Source organism: Pyxicephalus adspersus, chromosome 3, assembly GCF_032062135.1.
Source record: "Pyxicephalus adspersus chromosome 3, UCB_Pads_2.0, whole genome shotgun sequence".
In the NCBI taxonomy this organism is placed as follows: domain Eukaryota; kingdom Metazoa; phylum Chordata; class Amphibia; order Anura; family Pyxicephalidae; genus Pyxicephalus; species Pyxicephalus adspersus.
The window spans coordinates 79,670,804-79,690,415 of record NC_092860.1 but is presented as its reverse complement, the minus strand read 5'-3'; the positions used below and the strand labels follow the sequence as shown (position 1 = coordinate 79,690,415).

Below are 19,612 nucleotides of genomic sequence, written 5' to 3'. Positions count from 1 at the left end.
ATAATTTTGTCTACACCTTTGTCTTCCCTATTTTCATTACTCCCCAGTTCCAGCAGAGATCTCCCTTTTCTCACTCTCTAGGGATGTGCAAACCTTATGGTTGATAGCATGACTGCTAGCTTAACAGCACAAAACAGCATCTAAATGTATTTACAGAAAGGCTGTAAATAATGCACAGTTCCTGCTGTTGCAAGTTTAGAAATATGTGCCTTTTGGAGACTGTAAAGTGCATCTGAATGGAAGAACAAAAATGTAATGTACCAAGTTATTGCCCAGTCCTTAAATGTGGTGGCTGTATTTTTTTTTTTACAGTTGTATATTATTTGATTATTTTAACCTGAAATATATTTCTACATGACATAATACTTAGTAGGTGTAGTAGAGTAAAAGAAAACCAACAGACCCAACACTTATGTACGCTGCTGATTTCAAGGGAATACTGCCATTCAAATAGTTAGAAGGATAGCCAAAGTGGGAAAGATTCGGCCAATGATCAGTGAATGTCCAAGGTTAACTGTGAGTACTGTTAAGGTTTGCCAAAGAACACATTAATTGGCCTAAAGAGAAATGGTTCAACATTTTGTGGAGTGGCCAGCCCAATCTCTGGATCTTAATCCAATAGAAAATCTGTAAGGTGACATAAAAACAGTTTCTAGGGGGAAAAAAAAAAAGAAATGCTGAAGAATTTACCAATGAAATGGAATGTGGCCCGATTGTCCTGGGTTTGGAATACCTAGCAGAAGTTTGTCATCTTCATGCAACACAGATGTGCAGCAGTTCTCAGAAACAGTGGTTACAGAACTAATGATTAGTTCAATGATTCAAAGGAAAGCAAAACCATTTTCCAGTTTATATAGTGAATGAGTTTGTAAATAAGAATGCAGACACTGCTATTTTTTTAACAGCCTAATAAATTCCTCCTTTATTTTCTGTAAAGGAATAACACAAGTTTGATCATTTTTCTTTGTGTTTTGATTTTGAATAGAATGTTCAGTGTTCCCAATGCGTTTGCGTGTGTGTGTATAGAAATAGGAGCTATTAGGGATTTTGAGTTTTATTTTTATTTTTTAAACACACTGCTATTATTCTGAACACAACTGTATGGAGTTGTTTCTTCTGCCAGTAACACTTGACCTGACCTAAAGCAACAAGTTGTTTCACATAATCAAGGGATACAGTATCTGTATTGTCTCGAAGAAGACTATCCTCTGTTTCGCTGGAGGAATAAGGAGAGATATACTGCTCACTGAGGGACACAATACTAGGTAGATTAGTAGCCTGGTAGTTCGTAGAACAATCATTTAGATAGAGAGCTATGCTTTTGAGATTTTGAGGGGTGGAAACCAGTTTTGATGTCATTCCCATCCCTTTGACGGTGTGCGCGTGGGGCTGGAAATCTTACCATTATCCCTAGTAACCTAACCCCACACCCAGCTTCTAACTCACCTCAGAATAATAGTATAATGGTTACAAGCCTTAGTCTGTTTTCTAGTGCTGCCATTATGGACATGTAGGGAGCCATATTCTGCTACTTTTTAAACTGAAGTTCATATGGAGCCCTCTTGGGTCTCCATTCAGAAAAAAACAAGTTCTGTTGTGGAGTTTACACAAAACTAAGAATGTCCAACCTGATGACAGTGCTTAGGCCTCTTGAAGGATTGCAATGAAAAGGTAAAGAAAAAAAAGAAAAAACATGCCCCCCTTTACCAAGAAGTACCAGATATATCACCATCCAGCATTGACAGGAAAATGGGACAGCAGGGAACCAGAGGATGCAGGGTGTAAAGGGAACGTTTCATTGCTCTTTGCAAATCCACCTTAGCAGGAGACTTCATGATCAATAGCTAGACAGTTGGTCACATGACCAATTTAGAAAACATTCAAGGGCAGCAGTGTTTTTAGAAAAGGTATTTTAAAGTGTACACATTTTAGAGGTGGTACACAGGACTGTTACTGGCCCTTTATGAATGTTTGTTGTCTGGCTTCAAAATGTTTTTAAGGTACCAGTCTAGAACAGGCATGCTGTAAATAGATGTGTTGAAAATCCTTATCTTATCTTCTAGGTCAGCTACTCAAACAAAATAAGGAGCACAAAGCATCATTGTGTGTAAACCTTTCAAAGGGGGAACAATAAAGCATATGCATATTACAGAATAGTAAAGGTCATAAGTACAGCAAAGTGCAACACCAGCTGCCTTCAAGCTCTGGCTAGTGATTGGAAATGAGCTTGCGATAATCCTTGCCCTTACTTTTCAGGTAAGTCAGACAGCTAGGATGACCACTTCCCCTCCAATATATAATTACAGTAAATAGAGAGTGGTGTCACATTTTCCAGAGAATTGAAAATTAACCACCACTGGCATACGATTGTCTCTTTAAAACTAGATTGCTTTGACCTTTTTTTTAGTATTTTAGAATCTGTTTAAATTTTGTCCAGGCATTTGCCAGGTTTACTTTAAGTGCTTAAAAGGTAAGAAATATTTAACAAAAAAATTTTGAAATGGGAAATAATTCTGAAACCAGATATACTGTCACACATGATATTTTAGCTTTAGCTTTCATTTTTACCAAAAATATGCTCAGATTTTACATGGGTGTTGCATTATTTTTTACATCAGATCACCCTGTCCCAGCAGAAGAGAGCAGAACAAGAATGTGAAATTTATAGCAATATATTCTTTATTAGCAGCTGTTTTGTAGTTATATGCGTGTTAACATTTAGCAGAGGCAAAACAAGTATAAATCTGATACTAAAAATGTCATTTCTTCACAGTAATAATATTTGGACAAAATTTCTTCTTTAGTCATCTCCTCCACAGAGTTTCAACAGCGCTGCCTCGTAGTCCCCAGAGGTATCAGACTGAAGGCAACAAATATTAAACATTATGTTTAAAGCAAGCCTTTATAATTACCTATCATCAGAGACAGATGACTGAAAACAATGCTTACTGATAAAATGCTTACATAAAAAAAAAAAAAAATACATAAACACACTGAAAGCTTATGGAAACTCTTTCATCAACACTTTAGTATTCTCTTTCATAAGGCTGGCTGATATATGATAAGATTTCTTAAAATTGACAAAGCATACACAACTGAATAAATGAAATATATGTACAAGTGATGATAACCATTTGAAATTAAAAATAGTAATATGATTAAAACATCAATCAAAGTTTGGCCTTCACATACCATATATGCTAATTTTTACATCATGCATAATATCTATATGTATTCTATTCTATTTTTTGTATGGTGCTAAATAATATGTGGGTGCCTTATAAATTGTAAAAAAAAATATTAAATTGTGATAATGTATTTTTAGATCATTACTATGTAACCAAGATTACAGTCAGATATGCCACCTGTTTTATCTTCAAGAGTAAAAGTATTCTGATTTCTTGTGCAGCGGAACAAGTATATTGTACATGCCCTACTTATTTTTCATGTGGGCTACATTACTTCTTATCTTGTATGATTTTAGTGGGCTTATTCAATAAATGTTAGGACCACTGAGAATGTATGGAGCATAAAAAAAACATCACAACCAGATCCAATGCAATGTAAAGTGGCACCCAACCTTGTGAATTAAAATGGGTGCCTGTTGAACGTCTACTAATGATGTGTCACCCAATTTCGCAAATGCACAGAGTGAGATTAGGCACATTTCAGATGGGATCTCAAGCAAGGTGGCATAATGACACTGGTTGTGCCGCAGAATGGTGGACTGAATGAAGGATATGCTGGATGTTTCTTGAGAATTTTATAGTGGTAAACAGTCCAAACAGAGACAAGGAGGTAATGTCAACAGGTCAAGGTCAACAGTAGAAGTAGTAATTAAATACATTAAATCTAGATATATTTAGCAAAAAAAATATCACATACATACGTGGCCAGGGAATTAACGTCTAATGTCTGCTACTGACAGGGCCAAAAAAACTGAGAATATTCAGAAAGCTGTTCTATTGGCATTTTTTCTGAACTATTTTTAGAATAGGTTGGACTTGGTATTTTTTTAAACATATTTTAGTGTTACTATAACTTACCTTGATTGCTGAATGCAGGGATTCCCCAGAAAGTTTTTTATATTCACCACGAATATCCAAAAGATCTATTTCTGATCTGGATACCATAATCCTTGTAAGAGTGAACTCATCTGTTCCTGCACCCTACAATGCAAAGGAAAAAAAACTGGTGAACATAAAGTGAAAAACAAGAAAAACATTGTATTATAAAAATATTTTCGGCAGAAGAAATATACATTTTGACTTGTTGAAATGTATACATGTTGAAAGCTTTGAAGAATAAAATTTCCTTATAAAAGTAGTTACAAGTTGTGGCCTTGCAGAGATTTATCTGTCTTCTAATTGTGTTTGCTGTGGGTAGACCTGAATAACAGAAGGTCACACTACACAGACTGTTTATATTATAATAGTAAATCAACATGTGATTGCAACTTTTAAATGAAATATTTATATTCAATTGACTGAAAATATAAAAAATGTTATTGTTTTGAGCCTAATCGCAAAAAAACTCTTAACTAAACTATTAGGCAGTGCAAAAGAAACCCCAGAGGCTGAATACAAACACCAATGCAGCCACAATGTTCAGAACCCCAGACCTGGATGCCCCAGGAGACAAAGATGCTGTGTAGGTCAAAGCTCTTGAGACAACTACAGAGGAGAATAAATATAGCTTAGTTTTTAGCATTCAATAGCTGCATACAGGAACCAGACTGTATTCATTAAAAACAGCAAAAATAAAGAAGTTTATTTTGTTAATAGGCCTGTTTTGTTGTTTTAAAATAGTATTTGAGATATTAGGAGAGGATGTCATAAAGGCAATTTGTAAAAACAAATAAATTGCATAAAATACCTTAATGGCTTTGTGCAATCTTTCAGCAAAGAAAGCAGGGGTGTTTCTTGCACAATTCACTGCATGACAAAAGCATATACATATCACAGTTTAAATGATTTCAGTACATTACTGATTGATACATTTTTTGTAGCAATCAAAATTAAACAGCACTTTTTACATAAAGTAAAAACATTATTTGTACATCATGAAAATAACTTTATTATTAGATTTTCTCAGATTTGGACATGTGCAAAAGATCGCCTAAAATTAGTGAAATACTGAAGTGGAATTATAGCTCCAAATACAAAAATTGTGAACATGCAGGATTATTATTGCAGAAGAGACGGGCAATGTTTCTCCTGCAATAAAACATACTAATCTAACTGTTCAATATCATCTTATTGAAGTACTCTGAGCTGTGTAGGATGACTTGATATTCTGGGAGATCTATCATCCTGGACTGGCCAATCAATATAGCCAAAATTCCAATTCCCGGAGGAGGAGCAGACCCCACCAATGGGGTCAGCAGTGTATTGTTTGAACACCATTGAGCTATCTGGAAGTACCATCTTTCCCTTTGACAGTAACCTAGCGCCTCCTATGACACCATGCTTTAGGACATCTTTGGACATTGCTGAATTTGGTCACCAATTTGATTTCTGGATATTTGTACTTGCATATGTTATCCTACCATCAAAAATCCCCTGAAGAAGCAGTTGTATCCGCCAAACACGTCACTTCTTACTAAAATTTTTGATAATATTTTATTTTATATAACGTGATGTCTGAAACCTTTTGTTTGGGCCTTTTGCTTTTATGTACATGAAATGTTTAATACTGTTATTGTACAGTATGTAAAAATATTGTTTTTTTTTTAACTGATTTACATCCCAGTAATTCCCTTCTAAGGTACACTAAGGTTGTTCTATTTTGTTGTTTTGGCATTTTTTTGATATCTTGGATTTGTTTTGTGGAAACCTTTATGGTGTTAAATTATTTTTGCCAAACAGAATTCTTACCTATTCTATTCTTACCTATGGCAAGGAGCAAATCTTCAAGGTGGCCAGACATTTCACCAGCTATGCTCTCTTCAATTCCTTTATTGCTAATTTTCTGATATTCATCAAATGCTGTGAATAAAATACAAAAACATAAAAAACTGTAAAAAAAAAAAAATGAACAAAAAACTATTTTAAGGTAAAGTGCGAGATGCAATCACCCACTGCTCTAACTTTAGAAAAACTAAACTTTTCAGTCATCAAGTACTTTATTGGGAACATTTGTATACTTGCTTGGTCATAGAGTACTCTAATTAGCATTATCATACAGCTACAGGCCAACTTTACCAAAGAGGGTAAAATAGTTGTATGATAAAAAGTTATCTACCCCATTCGTTGTCACAGGGTTTAATAAGGGGGTAGTTTATTGTGCTGTATAGGACAAAAAAATAAATGTTTTTATGTTTTTTACATTTCACCCTTACTATAAGCAGTGTGTCTATCAGTGTAAAAATTCCCACAGACTTCCTGGGAGTGAATGTTTATCTTTACAAGGTCATTCAGTCCATTATCCATCATCATTATTAATAACTTAATGGATACTGAAAAGGAAGTGTAAACTGCAGGAGTGTGCAGCTAGCTTAGATCTTTCATACTGAACTGTAAGTTTCAGCCGATCTGACTGTCAATAACCAGTCAAGTTTCAGTTTAATAAATACTGAAAACCTCAGACAGGAAAAACACTGCTCTCTAATAACTATGTATATATTCTTGAAGCCCTAAGTGGTTACGGGAAAGGATGTGATCTTTAAGTGGCCTGATTAGTGCCATACCCTTATATGACTGTGACCTTTTCTCCACTATCACTGATCTACATACCAAAAAAGGAAAGCATTTCATGAAACTTTTCACTACAAAGTGTTTTTACTTTTTATTAAGAAATGAAGTTTCATACTTAGCCTAAGTTGTGGAAAACTTCTCAGACAAAGAATTTCAATAAACTTGTCCTCATCAGTTCCCCACTTTTTCTCTCCTGCATTGTATAAAACCTAGGTGAAATTTGAAAAAAAATGTAAAAAAAAAAGTAGTTAGTCAGCCATATACATCCTTTAGCATTCCCTGGGTTCTAGCACCCACAATGATAGTGGGACTTCTGGCACAAAAAAGTGGTGCGCACAGGTGAAAAGTAGCAGATCAGTATTTTTCTGTTAAGCTGACGATTAAAGTACAAATAATGAAGAAATGAAAGGAAAAGGAGGGCTTTTAGGCATATTAGTGTTTACTTCAGATTAATAGGTAGAATGTATCGTACAGCCATATATTGTAGGATTGTGGAATTAACATGCAAATGAGTTAAATAGTATACAAAACTGTAGTTCAGATAATTTGTACATAGACTATTGATTAGGAGTGATCATACAGTTCTAACATTGGCTCCATTCCAATGCGTTTCGCCACTCGGCTTCCTCAGGATTTTCAGAGACCTTTTTACTGTACTACTAGGACAATTACAGAGAGGAACATTTGAATACACTTGAACCAGGACTCACTTTTTGGATACAGTGGACTAAGTGTTTTTACCCAGGGACAGGAAGTTTGTTAGCCACCAAATCTAAAGACTGGTAAGTTGCAGTCAGTGGGTTATAGTTTTATATGTAGGCTTAGAATGGTTTTATTATCAACTCAGCAATTAATCTCTAATAAGGTCCTCAAAGCTTTAGCACCATTTGTCCCTAAACCTTCTAAAAGTGGCCATGACCTAGATGGCTATGAGGGCCTCTGCCTATATCATACAATGGCCACTTAACACTGTATAGGAGTTCATATTCTAGCTCCCCTTGTTTTTTAGGAAGCAAAAATACCCATTTTAGGGGAAATTGAATCAAAAATTATTTTCTTTTTTATATGTGGAATACTCAGATCACTCAGATCGTTTTATTGTGCGGATGCCATTGCTTTCACATGCAAACCAGTTACCTGGTTACCTCTTAATATCTATGATAATTCATTCATTGACCTGCAAAAAGTATGTAGATTAGAAAGTTGAAATGAAGTAAAGTTTCCAAATCTGAATACATTTTTCAGGTGAGTAAATCAAAAAGGACTAAATTTAATAGATCAGCATGACAGCAAGGCAACTAACATGTTCTCTGAAAATGGTAAAATGGCCACTGCGTTTTATTTTACTGAGTTCTAAAAGGCTTACTTGTGTACTTGTTAGGCGTTTTTACTTTGATTTCCATTTACATGAACAAGTACATACATTAAGGCTGTACATATGATATCTATGAGCAATATTAATACAAAAAACATTATTATAAAAGTATTTTGCATGGTCAAGTACTGAAGGAAGACCGTGTAGGTGGCATATGGGGTGATACCTAGAGTTACAGTAATGGGTGACACCAACCCTTGTGATGCCACTGGCTTACTTACTTACTGACTGCAATTAATTATACATTCTTTGCACTAAAATATGCACATGGCTTGTTAGACATGGACTAAAATGACTATTTGATAAATAGAACTGTTTAGGAGGCAGAAATTACAAGTCATTAGCATGCTAAGTGAGGGCGGCAGGCCATATATATTATTATCAGGTGTCAATGGGACAGAGCTGTAGGGAAGGCCTGTCTAGCTTAATTTACCTCTGCATCCTTTTTAGCAAGTTGCTCATCCACTTTTGAACTTTCATCACGTCTTGCCTACAGAAAAAAAAGGAAAGAAGAATCAATTTTTATAGATTAAATATATGGAGACTGATTGTGTTTTTGTAAGCAAAGCTAAATGCTTCAATCCATTTACTGAAGCAAATTTCACCACAACATTTAATAAGGACTTCAGTATGTTTAGACCAATCATTACAGTATCTTCATTAGGTTTTAGATCCATACAAAAACTATACATCAAAGCACACGTTTAAAATGAAGTAGAAATCCAAATGATTGCTGAAGTGTTTTGGTAAAAATCATAATTTGTTTCATGCATTCTGCCAGTACCACACTGATATTTACAGACACAGTCAGTCAGCTGGCACTCTTAAAGGCCAAGAGATTATTATGCTTTTGTACCTAAATGACTATTCCTATGCATTCTTTAGAAAGCTTGTAAAATTTCCCCATTTCATTTAATGCAAACATGTACTATACTAAATATGAAGGCTCTCATTGTGAATTTTACTTTTAAAAAGGAAGATGCCTGCTGTCATTGGCATCAGTGCTTTGAAACACTTAAAGCAGACCTGCAGACTGGTCAAGGGATCCCGCGCAGCTTCTGGTGGGTGGCACATTGGTTGCTGCCTGCACATTTGACAGCAGGTGGCAGTAATGAACTGCTCGCTGCTGCACCTAATCGTTTTCTATTGGGCTACCGCATACCCTTAAAGAACAAGAACAAGAAAGCAGCTAGGAAAAAATTCTATAAAGCCAAAACACCTAATCTATGTATTAGTGACTCCAAAAAGCCACTACACCAACATGACAACCAAGGATTTATTGTTTTGTAAAGGAGATGCCAACAGTGTCAGCACCTGTTTCCTGTGTATGCAAAATGATGTATTAAAACCACATTAATATTTTAAGGTATCCAACCACCTACAATAACATAGAATTAAGCGGAGTTAGAGCATCAATAATAAAAAAGTAATTAGTATACCAATACAAAGTTGATGTTATGTCTTGCTTTTATTTTGAGTCTGTTAAAATGTCTTTTTTCTCTTCTGCCACTGCTGACAGCGCAATAAATCAAAACCCCAGCACTTTTGTATGGAGTCTTTGCTGTAAAGGCATATTGTAGCACCAGCTTTGTAAACGTTTTTACTCATTGAATTTTGTGATTCTAATAAGTTTTTAAAAGTTCAACATAGGGGGATTTCTAAGCTTGCAGTTTTACCTCTCACACACTGTATCAGAACATAGGTATTCCTGGGCTGACTGTACATGTGCATGCAGACCACCCTTAGTTTCTAAAACTAAAAGAATAACAGGACAGAAAGCTTAAAGTGGATGGCCAGGACAGCACAGATAGGGAGGAGTGGACTGACTGACCCATGTAGTCCATCATTGTAGCACATGTAATCTTAAAAAATGAAAATTAAAAACAAAAATGAATTAAAAATAATAAGTAAACAACTTACATTTGCCAAAAAGAGCAAGGCTTTCCTAAAGTCACCTGAGGTCTCTGAACTAATGGTATCTCCAAGGCTTTTTCCATATACTGCAAGACAAAAAATGCATTAATGGTTAGACACACATTTTAGCTACAGATGGCCAGATAGGTACTAAAACTGTTCTAAGTGTTGGTTGTGACAGGTAAGAAACATTTAAGCAGAACGCATCAACCAAATGCTAACTGTAAACTACCACCTCTTATAACAGATGGTTCAGTGATGAATACTTCATAATACCATTCTCAAGCACAATATAAATAATCATGTAACAATAATTGCTGCAATGCATCAACAGAATAAAAAAAACACATAATACTCTCTATGCACTAAATCACCCCAAACATTTTCTAATGTGTATATATTAGTTCTGATCTGTCATAACTAGAGCAGAATGTTGCTCACTATTTTGTCACTATCTATATTGAGGCTCATCAACAAATCTGCATGTTAATATTTATATTGCGTAAAAGTAAGAAGTACTAAGTATTTATCATCAAGTCATCCTAGACTGAAGGGATGGTTTATAATTTTTTGTACTCTTTGTTGGTTTGATTTGAACAAAACATGGTATTTTCAACAATATCCCCCAGCCCCTTTTTTATACTATTATTATTTTTTGCAGAAAAGGAAAACAAGTTTTAGATACACCAGTCATAATAACACATTGAATGTTTTAAATCTGTGAATTTTCTGAAGTCTCCTACAGACAATGGGTTGTGACTGACTTTGACCAACATTATTGACAACTCACATTGACAGAAACTCCCATTTATTTGAAACCAGTGGTCGCCAACTGGTGGTCCGCCAGAAAATTTTGGTGGTCCGCAGATCTGGCCAATGTGTCAGTGGGGGGGCACACTGGCCAGAGCCGCGGACCATGTCTCCCGTACGGATTGAAGGCTCAGGGCGGTGGGCGGGTTTTGTCCAGAGACCACTCTCTGGAGAGTGGGTGGGTCCTGGCATCATGTCGTCACTCTGGTGGAAGGTTCTTCCCCTTTGAGGGACACATGGCTCCCCACGCATGCGCAGTCCGGAGTCAGTGCATTTAGTGGTCCTTAGGTCCGAAAAGGTTGGCAACAACTGATCTAAACATCTTAGAACTAGGGTGCAGCTGGAAAAATGCCTGACACATTATGTAGTAACTACTGCAGGTTGGTGAAAAATACATTACGTATGATAAGACCACCCATTTGGTCTATGCACGCCAGGAAAGCTAGCGATGGACCCAATATGATACAGGTGCATAAAAGAAGAAAACCATATGCAAAATAACAGACTTGCCCCTGACACAATCACATGACTCCCCCTACCCAAAAAACAAAAAACAAAACAAAAAAACTTTGTTTGGAAATGATTAGGACTAAGAAAGACAGGGAGGAGCTATTCTATTTGCATTGTCAGTACTTGCATGGTGCCAGCAGAAACCTAGTGGAGGTGCAGGAGCATAAAGGTTGTAGCCATGTCTGCTGGACATCCACCAGATACTAAACTCTTGCTTAGGTTACCTTGTGGATAATCCATATAATACAAACAAGTGATTGAGATGGGAATAGAATGAATAGCATGTAGTCTGTTTCTTTCAGGGGCTTGGCTGATCACAACACATTTTGCAGAAATCATAGCAGGGAATAGGGACACTAAGTAGAATCTGGGTGGTGACCTTTATAATATTGTTATCAAAAGACAGGAAAAAATCTTGTAAACTCAAGCAGTGAAACACTTTTATTTACAGGGCAAAATGTCCATCTTGTAGAAAGTAAGCTGCCAAGATAATAATATGGGGGTTTCCTCTGCTAACCATTTAGGTGTATTTCCTGGGGCTTTCCCTTTACTTCACTGTTAGTGAGGTACATATCAGAATCTATTCCAAGTCAGTATAAAACCATTAATGACAACTCTGTACTAACAGGGGCTCTAGCGGGACTCATGGATCCATTGCTATGGCCATTTAAAAAAATACTGTCTTTATGGGTATTTATATACGTACCTGTGTAATAAGCATCTCCTACTTCTTTCATTTGTTTGCTAGTTCGAGATGCTAAAATTTCTATTAATATACTTTCAGTTGTTCCTGTGCCCTGAAATTGGAAACAAACTGTAAATAGAGAGCATGTTTTATTTAAGAATGGCAATTTAGAAGAAAGTACAAGTATATACAATATAATGAAAAAAGTGCACTGGAGTGTTGCATTGTAGGTATGATATCCACAGATTCTGTTGTGTGCTTGTGCAGACTAGGCCTAAGCTTTGTTTTTTTAGGAAACTTGGTATATATATCATGATTGTAGTAGCAGATGGGCAGACAGATACAGTGAAAGGTATGCATTTTGCTGTCATTTCAACCCTGCAATACATATTTGCAAATTCCTAATTTTATTTTTAAAAAGCTGCAGAGTATAGAATCAATTATGCTGATCTTGTCAAAAATCCAGTGAGCTCCTAACTTTTGCTGTAAGCTGGTAACACAGTGCCAATGATTGTCTCAAGCACAACAGTGTGTGGGATGTCAGTGTAGCAGAATCTGTTGTTCACACACAAAGGGAAGTGAGAAGCACAATACATTTCTAAGAAGAATCTTTGGGTATTTTCCAGTTCTTGTCTCCTTTTAAAGAGACAATACCTGGAGAGATGTACTGCATATGTTTGCTTTTATTTTGCCCTAACATACACTTTATTAAATGAATCGGTAAAGATTTACTGCAGATAAACTCAGATATAATAGAAGAAGGAAGACAATTTTTAATTTCATTACATTTTACTGCTTGTATAAATTAACAAGAGATGTTCCAGCACCTCTAGCAATGCAGAGTTAAAACATAATTTAGAATTGTTTTTTTAGTCCCCAAGGATAAACAAACCAATCACTTTGATGTAGGACTGCCAATGTGTGATGAAGCAGGCAGGATGGGAGTTTGCCGTCACATGCCTGTCACCAACCTGTCCTACATACTGCCTGTGTTTTGCTGTGCAGCCATCTCATACTGCTACACTTATTGTCATTTAGGTACATTGATTATCTCGAGGCACAAAAATGCCTCTGGTAGTACGACAGGTTTAATGAAATACTACATAAATTACTGTGAACAACTTTATCTTCCTATGCTAAAAAGCATTAAAAATAGAAAGCTGAAACTGATATGTGAAACTTGTAACATTAAAAAACTGAATGCATCTAATTGTGTAATGGATCCTCCTATTTCCCAGTATACCTTCATGGCTTTCTTTAGCTGCTTGGCATCAAACACAGCAGGAGGCAGCGTCAGTGAGACCAGAAGATGTTCAAAATTGCCAGACAGATCACTTTTCAAATCATCTTTTAATTCCTTTATATAAAATGATGGAGACATGTTGTTATTATTAGTTCATTTTAGGAAAACCATACTTCTGAATAAAAAAAATAATAAACATTGAACTGCAATCTCACATTTTCGATCCAAATATTTTAAAAAGTACCTAGATTCATCGTACAGAGTTGCAAGTCATTGCACCTGAGAGCTCTGAAAAAAAATCTAAACAATCCAGAAGACTTTTTCATTTAGCACTTGCCACCTAATAAATGAGAAAGAAAATGATTGTTTGCAGCAAGCGACTCGCACACGTTTGTATTCATCGGCCATAAACAAGGAAGTCAAGGAAGAAAATCAGAACTAGCTTGTTGTTGGCACCTGCTAGACTTATACTTCAAATTGTGGGTCAGAAGAAACTCTAGGCTTCTGTGGTGCCTTCACTGCCTGGTGCTACTGCTGAAGAAGAAATTGTCCCCATGTTCCTCACAGAGATCATGCTTGATACCCAATCACTGTGGTTTGAGCCTTCATTGGATGATTTTCAGGTTTGTTAAATTTTTAATATATAAAAATTCAGAAAATGAATTCAAATAGATTTAATTTGGTTGCTTTGGGAAGCATAAACATTAGTGACCCACAGATTGCCTAATGTGCCTTGCCACAACTCATGTCATTGCTTTTCAATTATTTCTGGAAACGTTATTTAAATCTTGCTCAAAGATCAAAAATAAATCTATTTTACAGAAACTCACATGCCATAATCCATCATCTAAGACCAAAATTAAAGAGTTCTTAAATAGATTGAGAATAAACTTGTAGAAATATTGATCTATTAATAATTTTTTATGCAAGGCAGAGGAGCTTATCTACTGTAATACAGCAAGCCCTGCACACCCAACACAGTGGTGTAGAAGACAAACACTCTTTTCTATGTAGAACAGGACTCACATGAAAGCATAGTCAGTATCAAGTCATTGTTCCAAGAAAATACTGGGTATTAGAACAATAAATAGGAGAGTAAAACACACACACACAAACTGAATTAATTTATTCCAAACCAATTATAGCTAACATCCAATTTTATACAGCTCTTTACAAACACATTTTTCTGACATTCTGAAATTGAGAATTGTTAGGACAGTTTTTTTACAGGATAAAATATAAACTGGAGCTTCAGAGGCCAGGGAAATTTTTGACATTTGTAATACGTTGTTAAATTACAGATGAAAATCATTTATATTATACCTTTCCACAGGCTGCCTCATATTCTTTAGCAATTAGCTGTCTCTGTACATTGGATCTTTGAGTCAGTATGTTGATTAAGGAATCTTCATCAGTTCCTATGCAAAACAGTCATAAAAAGCTCCACCATTATTGTTTATACATGTAAACTATATTAGAATTTTTTAGTATCGGAAATCTAATCCAACGACCCAATTACATAATCCCATATGACACCGGGATCTCTAAATACTGCACCTTTAAACCTCCTGAAAATATTTAAAAAAATGGTTTCACCAACTTTTTAAAAATTAGGTTCAGTTTTGACATTTTTTTAAATACATTATTTATGAGAAACACATCAGGAATACAGCGCATAAAAGCAAACTGTATAAAACAAACTCAACTCAAACAAACTTGTAAGAAAAGTAAAAGGTAAGGACCTTAACAGTTTTGTATTTCTTAAATTTTAAAAAAACAACTGCAACATGAAAAGGTGGTATAGTTTGCTTCCATCTGGGAGGGATACAGACTTTTGATATGTTTAAAAGGTGGATTAATAGACAGTGCTTTTACATTTTTCTTGGAAGTGGGTTTTGATGAAAGAGATGGGAGTGAACTCCAGATAACTAAACTCTGTGAAAGCCTTCTTCTCTGAAAGCCTCTGTAATAGAAACTGTGAGGGAAGTTAGGGTTTTTTAAGGGAGTCATAGGAGTATAGTGCACAGCCCATGTTCCTGTACGACTGATTGCAAAATGGATTTAATAGATGGTTCTAGGCTAAAGTACTCTTGTTTAAACTAAACCAACTGTTCACTTGTTGTAAGTTTGCACCAATCAACTTCATGGTCATTTTGGTCATATTGACAGCTCTATGGTAGGGAGCGGGATCAAGAAACCTATGCCCCACCATTCCTTGGATTCAGTTTTGCCTTTGGCCCCACATAAATGTTCTAAACGTCTTTCTTACTGTTAGGAAATAACACAACAGAACATTTGTGAACGCCTTCTCAGATAAATAGAAAAATGCAGTATACACAAGTTTTTGATCCCCCTTGAATTTTCCTTTCAGAATAATTGTGACTGACTAAAACCCATGGGCTGATTTATTAAAGCTCTCCTAGGCTGGAGAGGATACACTTTCATCCGTGAACCTGGGTGATCCAGCAAACCTGAAATGGATTTCTTCTAAGTCATTTTCTATTTGCTAGCAAATGTTTTGTTTTATTTTGTAGCACTCAGCATGTTGTAGCTAGGACAGGGAGAGTAAACAGTGTAGCTTGCTACAAAATGTAAGATCTTAGCTATAAAACTTACAGGTTTTACCATCCTTGGAGTGTGAATTCCCTATGATTTTGTTCCTGTGTCCTGTTGGGGGAATTTCTTCTGTTTTGGAGATATTGGGCTTGATTTTTTAAGCTCCCCAAGGCTGGAGAGGATACACGTTTATCAGTAAAGCTGGGTGATCCAGAAAACCTGGAATGGATTTCTTCAAAGTCTTTTGCTATTTGTTAACAAATGTTTTGAATCGTGGACCAGTTCTATTCAAGGTTTGCTGGATCATCCAGCTTCACTAATGAAAGAGCATTCTATCCAACCTTGGAGATCTTTATTAAATCAGGCCCTATGTATCTACATTAAAGCCCAACTCTAACCACAAGTTTATATCCAGCTAAATGCCTTCCTAATGTATTACTGATTTAGCAATACAGCTAGAAACACAGCTAAACATATCTGCAGTGACATTATCTAGCATCTGTATTGGAGTGGCTACTTATTCTGGCAATTATGTTTCTATGCTGCTGAGTGTCATTCACTTCGCAATTGCACTGAAATCTGCTGCAAAAACAGACATTTTACTGACTACAATTCAGTTTTTTTTTAGAACAAAGATTTGGCTACATATTTGCATGAGACAACTCTTAAGAATTCAAGAGGAATGAGAGCTGTGTAGTACCGTATGTCTCAGAATATCTTGTAGGCAAGTCTCACCAATTTTGTCCAAAAAAGGTATAAGCCAGAAAATGATTAATTTACACAGCAATATAGAATCTTACAAGTGATAGTCATGTTACATATTATCCTAAAAAAAAAAAGAAGCCCTACATTGTTTATTATCTGAGGGGACAATGGTAATAATGATTATATTACAAATTTTATTTACAAAAAAATTATCACACTTACCAAGGCCTTTGATTGCTTTCCTGACGGCATCAGCATCTCTGCCTGCACTAAATCCAGGGAAATCTTTAACAGTTCCTCTGCTGCCAACCTGTGATTTACAAATATATCAAGCTGTTGCACACAACCAATAAAAATTCCACGATGCATTAAAATTCATGCTACAAATAAAAATGTATATTCTGGAAGCTCTTTTTGATTGCTGCATATTACATATTCTATTTAACATATACTTTTATCTTCCTATGCCATCGGCCTCAGGACCCGGTTAGAGCTTGGCTCCCACTGTGCTGGATACTTTTCTTTTTCATGAATATCAACATAGAAATTTCAATTAATTAGGATTAATTCTGAAGTGAAAATTCGTGAAGCCGTATCACTTACAACAATTTCTTGATTTTGTTGTCCTCATAATGTAACATTGTATTGTTTGATTTCTTTAAGCATAGCTGGTATTTTTAATGCAAAATTGACAATATACTGTAAATTATAGCAATACTTTTTTTGTAATAAGAAAATATTATTAGTACAACTTTAAAAATGTTTTTGCCTTTCTATGGTTCAAAGATTGTTAATAAAGTTCAACTTTTACATTTCTAGCTAACAAATTATTCAGTTATTGTACGTAATATTATATTTTGGTTCAAACTGAGTAATTTTCCGCCTCTTTTAGGGAGAATTAACAGATAATCATTCTTCTTGTGTGAGGAGGCCATACTGCTTTCTGCATGCACAGCAACACAGAGAAGGACAATTGACAAAACATATCATTAAAGCATGGGTTTTGATATGGGCTGGATTTTGTCACATGAATACAAAGTCTTCCTACATTTCTTTATTGCTGGGAAGTATTACGCTAGCCATAAATTAAATGATTTTCTATTTTTGTTATTTTCATTCAATTTAAATTGACCCTTAAGGTGTTTGACGTACTGGTAAGACAATTGGTCCCATCGTCCAAAATTAGCCCTGGACCATGGCAGGGAAATAGATTGAAAGCTCCTCTAAGGGACATGATTTTGGACTCTGTAAAAAGCTTCATAATATGTTGCTGCTTCATAAAGATGATGACTTCCAAAACTTCAAACAGTGGTTAGACAATGCTGAGAGATGTTTTATAGAAATAAATTGTTGCTGTTGGTTATAGTGGATTGTGGAGTTTATATGTATATACAACTAAAAGTATATTCAGCAACTTTTTTCTATATTTTGAATAGAATGTGAAAGAATAAGTTTTAGGATTTTCTGACATCTAAAGACTTTCTCTTACTTCCTCTCTTTATGACAACATTTTACCAGTCCGAAACAAAAATGTAGATCTAGTAGTAGTTGTAGTAGAATTATGACTAAAACCCATTTTTTCTGTTTCCTTGTTGCAGGTTTTCTCCCCACTTCCTGTAACCTGCTCCCCACTTCCTGTCTGGTGAAACTCTTGTTAGCAAGACAGGAAATGGGGGTAACTTTGTAACAAATACCCTGATTACAGTAATAACATGTCAGGAGTTCTACTCCTTTATGCTAACAAAACATATGCCCTAATGTATGGTAATCTCAGCACCAAAGTGTAGGATTTCCCTTTAATGTCTGAATCATCTGAGATTATCTTGGCTCAGAGTTTACACATCACAAAGATTTCTATGCCAGTGTTAATTGGCACAATAAAAAGCTGCCTTACCGTGAAGCAGCAGAGCATAACAAACACAGTTCATGAAATAGCTGCATATTTTCTCCTACACTGTCTCAACAGATTCTGGACTCAAAAAAATGTTTTGCAGTAGGCTGAAACATGGCCAGTACACATTATCTAGATCAGGAAGCTCTGATAATCGTTTTCACAAAAGATTTCCCATACTGTCACATTCCAGTCTCTCTCCCACATCCTCACAACAATGTGTACTGTAATGACCTATTGTCCTTTTTTCCAGGGTATTGGGCATATCACTGGCTGAAAAAAAGTTTTACAGGCTTTGACACAACATCAGTTATGTTTTTGTGGGGAAATTAGCGTACCACATTTGTGCAAAGGAAAAAATAATAATTCTATTAAAGGAGTGCAAAGTCCTAATACAATGATTGGTTTAGTACAACTGATAAACCAAATGCCTATTCATTTTTTATACAGAGTAAAGCTGCGTACACACTTCCAATTTTTATCGTTGGAAATGAACGACGAACGATCGATTGGGCAAAAATCGTTCGTAAAAAAAGTAACCAACGACGCCGACAAACGAGGAAAGTCGTTGATATATATATATATATATATATATATATATATATATATATATATATATATATATAAAGAAAAACTGCTGTGCTATTTCTATGCACTCAATATGCATCATAAATTATATTTTTAAATTTTGCCTACAGTTCTACTCGAAATACATTTTACTGGTGAAGCCAGCAAATGTGCAGATTTACCTGGAAAGTAAAAACACTTTCTCCATCTCTCGTTTATAATCCTACAGCCAGTGCTAGGCAATGTAAAATGTAACCTAAGTATACGCATTTTTTAATGCTGCAACAAGCATGCAAATGAGAAAATCAAAAGTCTTGACCTGCATTTGTCTCAAATAAGAAAGCCATTGGATTGGCATCACAGCCAGAAAACTGGTATTTTGTCAGATGTCATCATGTTCTGTGAGTACTGGTTCCAGTCATATCTTCAGATAGAGAGATGTGTGTCCTGTGCATGGTGAGGAGTACTAGGAGCAAATCTTATCGCTGGGATTACTCCAAGCAACTACTCACTCATTATTTTCATTACTGGCAATTTGTCACGAAGAAGTGATATTTTGCAGCTACAAGTACAACTTTTGACACATCACTTTGCTGATTAATCATTACATTATTATATTAATAAACAGTATTTATATAGCACCAACATAGTATGCAGCGCT

General features: G+C 35.5%; 1 protein-coding gene across 1 annotated transcript; it reads right to left on the bottom strand.

Moving 5' to 3' along the window:
- Window positions 1-2,656: 2,656 nt before the first annotated feature.
- On the bottom strand, window positions 2,657-16,872 carry ANXA3 (annexin A3). The gene is made up of 11 exons (XM_072405390.1): window positions 16,716-16,872; window positions 14,556-14,650; window positions 13,233-13,346; window positions 12,011-12,101; window positions 9,991-10,070; window positions 8,504-8,560; window positions 6,811-6,904; window positions 5,892-5,987; window positions 4,876-4,934; window positions 4,047-4,169; window positions 2,657-2,860 (listed from the first exon to the last, which is right to left on the bottom strand). The coding sequence occupies exons 3-11, from the start codon at window positions 13,236-13,238 to the stop codon at window positions 2,801-2,803; spliced, it is 666 nt and encodes a 221-aa protein (XP_072261491.1). The 5' UTR covers window positions 13,239-13,346; window positions 14,556-14,650; window positions 16,716-16,872; the 3' UTR covers window positions 2,657-2,800.
- Between the last annotated feature and the right edge of the window lie 2,740 nt (window positions 16,873-19,612).